The 12706-nt window shown below is 49.5% G+C and overlaps 1 protein-coding gene across 1 annotated transcript in view; it reads right to left on the minus strand.

The window, feature by feature from the left end:
• The window catches only part of LOC140390480 (lysosomal thioesterase PPT2-A-like), a 43697-nt gene extending 31420 nt beyond the window's left edge, over positions 1–12277 (minus strand). The window contains exons 1-2 of the mRNA XM_072475644.1: positions 11930–12277; positions 1159–1312 (exon numbers count right to left, since the gene is read on the minus strand). Coding sequence (XP_072331745.1) covers positions 1159–1312; positions 11930–12070 — 295 coding nt within the window. The 5' untranslated portion in view covers positions 12071–12277. The remainder of the gene's footprint in view (positions 1–1158; positions 1313–11929) is intronic.
• Positions 12278–12706: the final 429 nt, after the last annotated feature.

Here is a 12706-nt window from a genome sequence, read left to right on the forward strand (position 1 = left end):
GACTAAAACTGCAGTCACCACACAAACAGGAAGAGCGTGGTGGAAAAAAGAGCTACAAAAATGACCCAACAAAGTGAGTGAATTCATCTCACATGTGGGTAAAATGGCAGCGGAACCTAGAAATTCACAAAGGGAGAGAGCTCAGATTACACTGTCTCATCAAAAACAGGTTAAAAGCAGGGGTTCCCGACAGAATAAAGCTCCTCCTGCTACACCGTCCCATCACACACACTCAGGACCTGGACAGCCAGGTTTAAATGATCATTTTATTCACACTGTACAATTTTCCATGCCTTGCCCAGCAGAGACCCTCTGACAGTAAATCCAGACATCCACCTTCTCAATGGGGAAAGAGGGAGCGGGGTATTCGGGATTATGCTAAGACACCATCACAGTTTAAAACAAAATATTTTATTAACTACAGATTGAAAAGAAACAAAACGGACAGCACCATGACAGCCAATGGGGTGCCAGGCGGGCAGGACTGGTGGCTTCAATTCATTGAGCTCATAACCAGAACTACATGTGACGTCGGTCACTACAAATGCTGGAAATCTGAAATAAAAACAAAGAGTGCTGGAAATGCTCAGCTGGTCAGTCAACATCTGTGGAGAGAGAAACGGAGTTACAGAATTCTCTGGTCGTTGGGATTCAATGTTCCTGCCGGCCGCGCACCTCTGCCTGTAGGTTTTCCCGGAGGCACGGGGTGGCTTCAATGGGAAATTCCATTGACAAGCGACTGGAGTAGAGAATCCTGCCACCAAGCAAGCAGCCCGCCACCGAGAAACACGCGGCTGGGGCTCCGGAGAATCCAGCCCACGGTTTCAGGTCAAAGTGACCTTTCATCAGAACCATTCCACAGTAAAGACAGTCTCCCAACTACAACAAGCTCATTTCCCAGTAAAATACAGTCAGTGGAGGATAGTTACTTCAGGCAAATCCAGTACATAAAAATCAACTCCTGTCCCTTTGAAATAATGTAGTTTCTAGGCATGATCGATAGGAGAAATCACTCAATCATCTTCAGTCCACACAGAACTTGTAGTCAGTACAACAGCTGAATAAATAAACAGCCACACCAGCCTTAATATTCATGGTTATAACATTTTGAAATAGATGCATCGATCGTGCTGTGAATGTTCTCATGGCAAGCCCTACCTTGTGAGTAGCAGATCATGTGAACACCGTCTGCTGCATTTTGCATGATGGGATAGATCGCCTCCTTGAACCCGTCCACCTGACTCCAGAGTGACTTGAGACTCTGTGTGTGATCAAAGAGGTCGATGACCGTCACATTGGTGCCTGGATGTGTCTGAGGGGAGGCAGAAACAGAAAAGAGACCACTCCATTGTTAAGTATCCAGGATTCCTCGAGGCTTATTTCTTTCAAACAATTTTTACAGTACCTTTGCCTCCATTCCGACACAGTTCATCTCCTCAGGATATCCCAAAGTGCCGGACAGCCAATGGATTTGTTTTGAGGCACAGCTAGTGTTCGGCAGCAGCCAACCTGTTTTGGGGGACTCTAACATTTTGCACACCAACTGAACCACACTGATGGCACAAGGATGTAAAGCATTATAGAATCATAGAACTTACAGTGCAGAAGGAGGCCATTCGGCCCATCAAATCTGCACCAGTCTTTGTAAAGAGCACCCTACCTTTTAAAAAAAATACATGTTTATTCAAGGTTTTCAATAAATTTTTAGAAAACACTCCAGAAAGGAAAGAAAATATACATAAGAAAAATAAAAGGGGGGGGGGCCTTACGCCATCCCCTCCAACAATTTAAACCACTAAACATTAAACTATCTAACAAACTAAGAACAAAACGGGGCAAACGCCCCTTACAATAATAAAAACAAGCCAACCCCCCCCCTTCTCCCCCCTGGGTTGCTGCAGCTCTTGACCTCCACCTAACGTTCCACGAGAAAGTCTGGAGAACCCCTGCACAGACCCTCGCAAGGCAAACTTTATCCTCTCCAACTTGATGAACCCTGCCATGTCATTAATCCAAGCCTCCATGCTTGGGGGTTTCGCATCCCTCCACATTAGTAGGATCCTCCTCCGGGCTACCAAGGATGCAAAGGCCAGAACTCCGGCCTCTTTCAGCTCCTGTACTCCCGGCTCATCTGAAACCCCGAATATTGCTATCCCCCAGCTCGGTTTTACCCGAGTGTCCAAGACTTTGGACATAGCCTTTGCGAAGCCCTTCCAGAGCCCCTCTAGCGCTGGGCGCGCCCAGAACATATGGCCGTGATTTGCTGGGCTCCCCAAGCACCTCACGCATCTGTCCTCCACCCCACAAAACTTGCACATCCTCGCCCCTGTCATCTGTGCCCTGTGAACCACTTTGAACTGGATCAGGTTAAGTCTGGCGCAAGACGAGGAGGACTTAACCTTGCCCAGGGCCTCTACCCACAAGCCCTCATCCAGTTCCCCGCCCAGCTCCTCCTCCCACTTGCCCTTCAGCTCCTCCACCGAGGCTTCCTCCACCTCCTGCAACTCCTGATAGATCGCCGAGACCTTGTCCTCTCCCACCCATACACCCGAGGTCACCCTGTCCTGAATCCTCCGTGCGGGAAGCAGCGGAAATTCCCTTCCTTGCCTTCTCACAAACACCCTCACCTGCATGTATCTAAAGGCGTTTCCGGGGGGTAACCCAAATTTCTCCTCCAGGCTAGCAAAAGCCCAGTCGATAAATAGGTTCCCCCATCCTTTTAGTTCCCGCCGGATGCCAGCTCAGGAATCCGGCATCTATCCTGCCCGGTGCAAACCTATGATTATTCCGTATTGGGGACCAAATTGAGGCACCCAATTAACCCATGCCGTCTCCACTGCCCCCAGATCCTCAGTGTCGCCGCCACCACCGGGATTGTGGTGTACCGCGTCGGAGGTAGCGGCAAAGGTGCCGTCACCAGCGCTCCCAAGCTAGTGCCCATGCATGAAGCCGCCACCCCCTCTCCCTCCATTACCCATTTCCGAATCATTGCCACATTGGCTGCCCATTAATAACTACACAGGTTCGGTAGCCCCAGCCCACCCCTGTCCAGACTACGCTCCAGAAACAGCTTCTTGACCCTCGGGGTTTTACTTGCCCATACAAACCCCATAATGCTCCTGCTTACTCGCTTAAAAAAGGACTTGGGGATGAGAATGGGCAGGCACTGGAACACAAACAGGAACCTAGGGAGGACCGTCATCTTAACGGACTGCACCCTGCCTGCCAGGGAGAGTGGCAACACATCCCATCTCCTAAAGCCTCCCTCCATCTGGTCTACCAACCGCACCAAATTAAGCTTATGCAGGGCCCCCCAACTCCTGGCCACCTGGATACCCAAATATCGGAAGCTCCTCTCCGCACTCTTAAGCGGCAGCTCCTCCAGCCCCCTTTCCTGGCCCCTCGTATGGACCACAACGAGCTCACTCTTCCCCACCTTAAGCTTGTAGCCTGAGAAGTCCCCAAACTCCCTAAGGATGCGCATGACCTCCACCATCCCCTCCACTGGATCTGTGATGTACAAAAGCAGGTCATCAGCATACAACGAGACCCGATGTTCCTCCCCTCCCCGGACCAACCCCCTCCAGTTTCTAGATTCCCTCAACGCTATGGCCAGCGGCTCAATTGCCAAAGCAAACAACAGGGGGACAGGGGCACCCCTGTCTCGTCCCACGGTACAACCTAAAATATTCTGATCTCCGCCGGTTCGTAGATACGCTCGCCACCGGGGCCTGGTATAACAATTTGACCCACCCTATGAACCCCTCCCCGAACCCAAACCTGCCAAGCACTTCCCATAGGTACTCCCACTCCACCCGATCAAAGGCCTTCTCCGCGTCCATTGCCGCCACCACTTCGGCCTCCCCACCCTCCAACGGCATCATAATCACATTCAGGAGCCTCCGCACATTTGCATTTAACTGCCTGCCCTTCACGAACTCCGTCTGGTCCTCGTGTATCACTCCCGGGACACAATCCTCAATCCTTGTGGCTAGGACCTTTGCCAGCAACTTGGCATCTACATTAAGGAGCGAGATCGGCCTATACGAGCCACACGGCAGTGGGTCCTTGTCCCACTTAAGGATCAGCGGGTCCTTGTCCCGCTTGAGGATCAGCGAGATCAGTGCCCGAGACATTGTCGGGGGGAGAATCCCTTCCTCCCTCGCCTCGTTGAAGGTTCTCACCAGCAGCGGACCCAGCAGATCCACAAACCTCCTGTAAAATTCGACCGGGAACCCATCAGGCCCCGGGGCCTTGTCCGCCTGCATGCTCCCCAACCCCGTAACCAGCTCCCCAACCCCGTAACCAGCTCCTCTATCCCAATCGGGGCCCCCAGGCCTTCCACTTGCCTCTCCTCCACTCTCGGGAACCTCAATTGGTCCAGGAACCGCCGCATCCCCTCTCCCCCTCCAGGGGTTCTGACTTATACAGGTTCCCATAGAAATCCCTGAATACCTCATTTATTTTAGCCAAACTCCGCACCGTGTTCCCCCCTCTGTCCCTGATTCCTCCAATTTCCCTCGTCGCCTCCTTCTTGTGTAGCTAATGCGCCAGCATCCGGCTCGCCTTCTCCCCATATTCGTATACTGCCCCCAGCACCTTCCTCCACTGGGTCGCAGCTCTCCCCGTGGTCAACAAAACAAATTCCGTTTGGAGGCTCCGTCGCTCCTTCAGCAGCCCCTCTTCAGGGGAATCCGCATACCTCCTATCCACCCTTAATATCCCCACCACAACCTCTCCCTCTCCAACCTCTCTCTCTTCTCCCTGTGAGCCCTAATTGAGATTAACTCTCCCCTGACCACCGCTTTCAGAGCCTCCCAAACCACACCAATGGGTACTTCCCCATTATCATTGGCCTCTATGTGTCTCTGAATGCACCCCCGGACCCGCCCACAAACCTCCTCATCTGCCAACAGTCCCACGTCCAAGCACCACAGCGGGCGCTGGTCCCTTTCCTCCCCCAACTCCAACTCCACCCAGTGCGGGGTTTGGTCCAAAATCGCTATGGACGAATATTCCGTTCCCTCCACCCTTGGAATCAGTGCCCTGCTCACCACAAAGAAGTCTATCCGTGAATAGGCCTTATGCACGTGGGAGAAAAAAAGAGAACTCTCTGGCCGCCGGCCTAGCAAACCTCCACGGATCCACTGCCCCCATCTGATCCATAAACCCCCTGAGAACCTTGGCCGCAGCTGGCCTCTTGCCCGACCTTGACCAGGATCGGTCCAGCGCCGGGTCCAGTACCGTATTAAAGTCCCCCCCCACATTATCAGGCTCCCCGCTTCCAGATCTGGGATCCGACTCAGCATGCGCTTCATGAACCCTGTATCCTCCCAATTCGGGGCATACACATTCACCAGCACCACCCGTGTCCCCTGCAGCCTACCACCCACCATCACATATCGACCCCCATTATCAGCCACAAAAGAGCACCCTACCTAAACCCACTCCTCCACCCTGTCCCCGTGACCACATCTAACCATTTTTGGACACGAAGGGCAATTTAGCATAGCAAATCCTCCTAACTTCCACATCTTTGGACCGTGGGAGGAAACCGGAACACCCGGAGGAAACCCGCACAGACACGAGGAGAATCTGCACAGACAGTGACCCAAGCCGGGAATCGAACCTGGGACCCTGGACCTTTGAAGCAACTGTACTAAACACTAGGCTACCGTGCTGCCCACTAAATAGTTTAGAGAAAGTTTACGAGACTATGGGTGTCACAGTGGTTAGCACTGCTGCCTCACAGTGACTAGCATTGCTGCCTCACAGTGACTAGCACTACTGCCTTACAATGACTAGCACTACTGCCTTACAATGACTAGCACTACTGCCTCACAGCGCCAGGGACCTGAGTTCAAATCCGGCCTCAGGTGACTGTCTGTGTGGAGTTCGCACTTATACAAAGAACAAAGAACAAAGAAATGTACAGCACAGGAACGGGCCCTTCGGCCCTCCAAGCCCGTGCCGACCATGCTGCCCGACTAAACTACAATCTTCTACACTTCCTGGGTCCGTATCCCTCTATTCCCATCCTATTCATGTATTTATAATAATAATCTTTATTAGTGTCACAAGTCGGCTTACATTAACACTGCAATGAAGTTACTGTGACAACACCCTAGTCGCCACACTACGATGCCTGTTCGGGTACACAAGAGGGACAATTCAGGATGTCCAATTCACCTAACAAGCACGTCTTTTAGACTTGGAGCTCCCCATGTCTGCGTGGGTTTCCACCCACAGTCCAAAGATCTGCAGGTTAAGTGGATTGGCCATGATAAATTGCCCGTTAGAATCCAAAAGATTAGATGGGCCTAGGTAGGGTGCTCTTTCCAAGGGTTGGTGCAGACGTGATGGGCTGAATGGCCTCCTTCAGCAGTGTAGGGATTCCATGAATTCTATTCTTCTATGACTAATACCAGGAATGGGTGGGTTGGCTTGTGTGGAAAGGTGTGTATCCACTGGAGTTCAGAAGAGAAATAGGCGACTTGATCAAACCCATTAAGATCTTGCGGTGTATTGACAGGGTGGGTGTGGAGAGGATGTTTCCTCTTGTGGAAGAATCTAGAACTTGGGGGTCACTGTGTAAATAAGGTGTCACTCATTTAAGACAGAAATTAGGAGAATTTTTTTCTCTCAGGGGCCATGAATTTCCGGAACTCTCTTCCTCAAAAGGCGGTTGAAGCAGAATCTTAGAATATTTTTAGGTAGAGCTAGATAGATTCTGGATTAACAAGGTGGGGGTGAAAGGTTATCGGGGGGGTCGGCAGGAATGTGGAGTTGAGGTTACAATCAGATCAGCCATGACCTTATTGAATGGCGGAGCAGGCTCGAGGGGCCGAGCGGCCTCCTCCTCTCCCGATTGGAATGTTCGTACGGCAAGAACAAACGTTTTACTCAATCTGACACAACCACCTCGCTCTCAGCACAAACATGCATGTGAGAAATCATTAACAAGATGACCTTCCATCATCAGAATGTGTGTGTAGTAAGAGGAGTCACTTGACTACAGCAAGCTTATTTAAGGCGCAGTCAGTGAAGGGCAGTTACGTCAGACAAATTAAGTTTGTAAAAATCAATCCCTATCCCTTTGAAAAGAGCGTGGTTTCCAGATGGGATTGCCAGGAGAAATCACCATTCCCATTCTAACCAGGACTGATGGGGTCAGTGTGTATTAATAAACACAACAACAAGCATCTGGTTTCAGCCTCCAGCTACTGCCTCTGTTGTAAAGAGTAAAGTGACCAGAACCATAAAACGTGTTCAATTCTCGGCAATACACTTCAGAAAGGATATCCAGGGTTAAAGTAAGTGGGCAGAGGAGATTTACTGGAACGATGCCAGGGTGGGGGACTTCACTTATATGGAGAAAACTGGGGCTGTTCTACTTAAACGTAGAGGGGATATTTGATAAAAGTGTTCAAAAACTTGGATGGGTTGCGATATATAAATAAAAATTAACTGTTTCTAGGGGCAATTAGAGGTGCCAGATTTAAAATCATTGGTGAAATAACCAGAGGCAATATGAGGGAACTGGGGTGGGATTCTCCGTCCCGCCAGACCTGTTTTCCGGGGCGGCACGCCCCCGCCATCAGCGGGATTCTCCATTCCCATAGCCGGCCAATGGGGTTTCCCATTGTGGGTCACCCCACACCGTTGGGAAATGCACGGGCAAGGGTGTGCTGCCGGCAGGCCACAGAATCCCGCCGACGGAGAGTCCCGCCGACTGAGAATCCCCCCGCTGATTTTCTAAATCAGCAGATTGCTGCAATCTGGAATCTGGCTGAAGGTTTGGTGAAAGTCCTTGTTTTAAAAAGCATTGGCTAAATCTATTTAATGGTGAACATTTTCAGGACTGAGATGGAAAGAGCAGAGAGAATAATTGGATAGCAAAGAGTCAGTCCAGGTGGATGGGTTGAATGGCCTCCTGTACAGCATCATAATATAGATATGAGCCAGTCAGTGAAAACAAGGACCTTGACGAAGAAGCTCAATGGCATTGACCAACAGGGTCAACGAAAACAAAACCCCATCAGCTACAAGTGCAGCATCTCACGAGGAAATTCAAAATGAAAGTCAGCCTTTCAAGAAGAGTTTTTAAAAAGGGACCAAGTTAAGGTGCACTCTAAATTAGTGCCTGCTTGTAAATAAAATGCTTCCCAATATCAGTTCACTGCTGTTATTTTGAACAGACCCTTGTGCTCAAAAATGTTAAAAAGAAAATAGTCCAACCTCCCATTCTGTAAACAACATGGAGTACATGTCACACCACAAACATTGCTGGTAGTTAATGTACAAGTTACAACACGTGAGTGCTTCAAAGTCTCTACACAAGTCAAAGATCCTGCTTTTTAATCCAGACCATCTCGCTGATAGTTCAGTGATAGAATCCAACAGTAAACAGGAAAATACAAACTTCAGTCTGTATTTATGTTGATTAACATCAGCCAGGTTAGGAGCATTGCAATTAACCCCAGGTAACAGATCTGGGGGGAACCTGGAATGCCTATGACTGGTGCTTACTTATCGCTACTGGAACACCCATTGGTGCAATATGAAGGTGAATGAAGGATTGAATTGCATTGACACATGGCTGACAATATTATCCCAAACCCTCCTTCAGGAATCAGGATTGGATGGGCCACGGGTTTCACACCCTGCCTAATTTTGTCCTCTGTTAAAGTTTATGGTGAAAGCATGGTGGCGCAGTGGTTAGCACTGTTGCCTCACAGCACCCGGGTTTGAGCTTGGCCCTGGGTCACTATCATGCACATTCCCCACGTATCTGCGTGGGTCTCACCCCACTATCCAAAAAGATGTGCAAGGTAAGTGAATTGGCCAAGCTAAATTGCCCCTCAATTGGAAAAAAAGAATTGGGTACTCTAAATTTATTTTCAAAAACATAACAGTGAATAATATTGGGCTCCAGGTAGCTTCCATTGACCTGCAGTGTTACAGTTGGGGTATGTCTATGTCTGAACACTTCTTTCACCCACTTCGAACCTATCCATCAGCTTCACTGCCTCTAGAAAGAGCACAGTAAGAAGTCTGACAACACCAGGTTAAAGTCGAAAAGGTTTGCTTCAAACACTAGCTTTCGGAGCGCTGCTCCTTCCTCAGGTGAATCTGAGTGTTGTAACCTGGTGTTGTAAGACTTCTTACTGTGCTCACCCCAGTCCAACGCCGGCATCTCCACATCTAGAAAGAGATGATGGCATAGTGATAATGGCACTGGGCTCGTAATCCAGAGGCCCAGGTTAATGCTCTGGAGACACAGGTTCAAATCCCACCATAGCAACTGGTGGGATTTAATATAAAATTACCATTCATTGTCGTAAAAACCCATCTGGTTCACTAATGCCCCTTTGGGGAAGGAAATCTGCCGTCCTCACCTGGTCTAGCCTACACGTGTTCCACAGCAATGTGGTTGACCCTCAACTGGCCTCTGAAATGGCCAAACAAGGTCAGTTCAAGGGCAATTATGCTGGCCCAGCTAGTGACAGCAATATCCCATGAAAACACCGCACTCACTCAATCCCTGAAGCGCCAACATGAAGATAAATCTTAGTCAATTGTCCTTGCCCACTCCATTTCCAAAATTCCCCAACCTTAACAGATGTCTCAGCCCTGAAACCTCCACGTTACTAAAAGTGCACAAATGGTGCACAGCCAAACAGTACGGTCTATCCCATTATTCCAGGCCATCATCGTGGCTCCAGGCTCCACCTGGACAAGGTTTCACAAGAAGCTATGCATCCAAAGCACAGCACAATTCACAGACTTGTCAAACTAGGAGGCAAAAAGATTTGAGAAGAGATGATCCGATGATAATAGAGGACACGGGAGATGCACTACGTTTTAACTTGAGAATGAGGCACTGATCCCACATGATTCCCAACCTGATCCGGGCTGCACAGGTCTCGCTGCGGAAGGAGGAACATAACTGTGCAGCTGGCTGCAGGGGAAGAGCAAAATTAAACCAAAGAACAAAAACTGAAACTCTCCTTGCAGCCCATGAGAGATAACCCATCAAAATAGGGGAAATGCACTCAGCCTAATTATCAGTCAATGGAATCCATTCAATCGCCAGCCTGTACTGAGGGCTGATCCATTAGGTAGTATGACTGCAGTGGAAAGCCCCTGGTGCTTGTCAAGAACGATATTGAACCCGGGTTCATCGCTCTTCACAGATCGACAAGTGCACTTTATGCATCAGTGCTCAGCGTCACTTAGGAATGAACAGTGACAGATCCTGCCCTACAAGCTCTACACAAAGAGAAAACCTGAAAGAAAAAGCTGAACAACGAAGTGTCAGACCTGACCAAGCAATAAGCTATAAACATCAATGTAGAAAGCAGTGCCTTTTGGCTTTTTAAATTCAGGGAACATTTCAAGGACGAATTTCAAGCGATCAATGTCAATGAGGCCTTCATGTCAGATAAAGCACAGCTTCTCCCTCTCTCACTCCATTGGGAAAGGCCCCGTTCTCTTCACTAAAATATTGGCTCCGGGATCTATTACTTTCACCCAAGAGGGCAGACAGGACTTCAGGTTAAGATCTTATCCAAAAGCGGGCACCTCAGACAGTTTAGCCTTCCTTCTGCATTGCGCTGGAAGTGTCGGCCTAGCTTTTTGCTCATATACCTTGAGAGGTATTTGTACCTTCTGGCACGGGCTTGAGAATCAAAGAATGGTTATAGCACAGAAGAGGCCATTCGGTCCATTCCATCTGTGCTGGCTCTCTACAAAAGAAAGGCACTGAATGGCACTCCCAACAGCTGCGCAATTCTTTTTCTTCTTTAAGTAATCATGGAATCCCTACAGTGCAGAAGGAGGCCATACAGCCCATCGCATCTGTATCGACCCTCTGAAAGAACACCCTATCCCCATAACCCTACCTACCTTTTGGGACACCAAGGGGCAATTTAGCATGGCCAATCCACCTAACTTGGACACATTTGGGCTGTGGGAGGAAACCCACGCAGACTCAGGGAGAATGTGCAAACTCCACACAGTCAACCAAGGTCAGAATTCAACCCAGGTCCCTGGTGCTGTGAGGCAGCAGTGCTATCCACTGTGCCACCCCGCCGCCCCTACGATCCAATTCACTTCTGAAAACCTCAACCGAAGCTGCTCCCAGCTCAGGCCCAGGCAGTACAGTCCAGGCGCTAAACACAGCATTACAAAAAAAAACACATTTTCCTCACATCGCCATTGCTTCTTTTGCTAATCACCTCAAACCTGTGTCTTCTCATTCTTAATCCTTCCACCAGCGGGAACAGTTTCACCATACCTACTCTGCCCAAACACCTCATGATTTTGAAAACCTCCATCAAATCTCTTCTTAGCCTTCTCACGGCTTCGCCAGTCTTTCTGTGCAACTGAAGTTCCCTGGAAACATTCTCGTCAATATTTTCTGCAACCTCTCCAATGCACATCACATCCTTCCTAAAGTGTGGGAGTGGGTGCCGAGAGCGGGACACAAGGCTCTACCCGAGGCCCAACTTTATGTAATGTGCTTTTACAAATTTTGTGAATATATATTTTTTTGGGGGGGTGGAAGGAAAATCAGATTGCTTTTTAAAAAGGATAGATAGCTTTACAAACGTTGGTATAAAGGAGCATTATTAGAACTAATAAACTGCTAATAAACACTTGATATCTTTTAAATCTCATGGACTGACACACAGTCCATCAGCCACACACACACTTGGTAAACTTGCTGAGGCGGAATTCCAGTCGAGTTCACTTATTAACGCCGGGCTCTTAATGCACACTGTGCAGAGCTGCCCTGTAACCCGATCCCCACCCCACCCCCAAGCGAGCAAACAGTACATGTTGCCAGAACGGAGGAGCTGCTTCTCAGCTCACAGCCCATAACAGAGAGGCGAACAAACCAGGCCAGCAGCGAAGGAGCCTTTACCTCGTTGACGAAACCTTGCAGCATCTTAAAATCCCCCGGGCTGTCAAACAAACCGTGCACCACAATAACAGGCTTGTAGCACTGGGCTGCTTGGAGAGCGAGTGCGGCTGAGACGGCGAGCACAACAACCCAGGCAAACATCTGGGTGCCTTCGGGTGGGATCCTGAGACAGGAACAACCAAGCTCAACAAAAGAAACGCTGCTTGACCCCACTGCTGCATTCAGTGCCCCGCAAGAGAGACCAGATCCCGGCTCTGGTCACAAATCCTCAGTTGATTTGCAATCCCACACTCCTGTCCATTGGCACCCTCCTCCGGTGTCAGTTACAGCTGAAATTGACTAGTGAGACTGCGCGCGTCATCCGCCAGAGAATGTCACATCCTGCTTTCCCTAGCAACCGTGCAGGCGTCCCTAACAACCGTGCAGTCCACTTCCCTCCCCCCCCCCCTCCCCCGGGGAATGTGGGGTTGAGGTTGCAGTCAGATCCGCTGTGATCTTATTGCATGGCAGATCAGGCTCGAGGGGCCGAGTGACCAACTCTTACTCCTGTTCCTAATTCGTATGTTCATATGTTTGGCACTTTGAAACATGGACCCATTTCCCCGGGGGAGCAGAGTGCATGGGATAAGGATGGGTGGAGAGGGGGAATGTTGTACATTTTTTTCTCCCCTCCTGGGGAACAACTGCAAAGTGAATCAGTTCATCCTGCTTCGTGCCTTCAAGCAGGGCACAGCCACCCGCATCGATATAATGCACTTCCAGTCCAGCATACTGAAC

Source organism: Scyliorhinus torazame, chromosome 14, assembly GCF_047496885.1.
Source record: "Scyliorhinus torazame isolate Kashiwa2021f chromosome 14, sScyTor2.1, whole genome shotgun sequence".
NCBI classification, from domain to species: domain Eukaryota; kingdom Metazoa; phylum Chordata; class Chondrichthyes; order Carcharhiniformes; family Scyliorhinidae; genus Scyliorhinus; species Scyliorhinus torazame.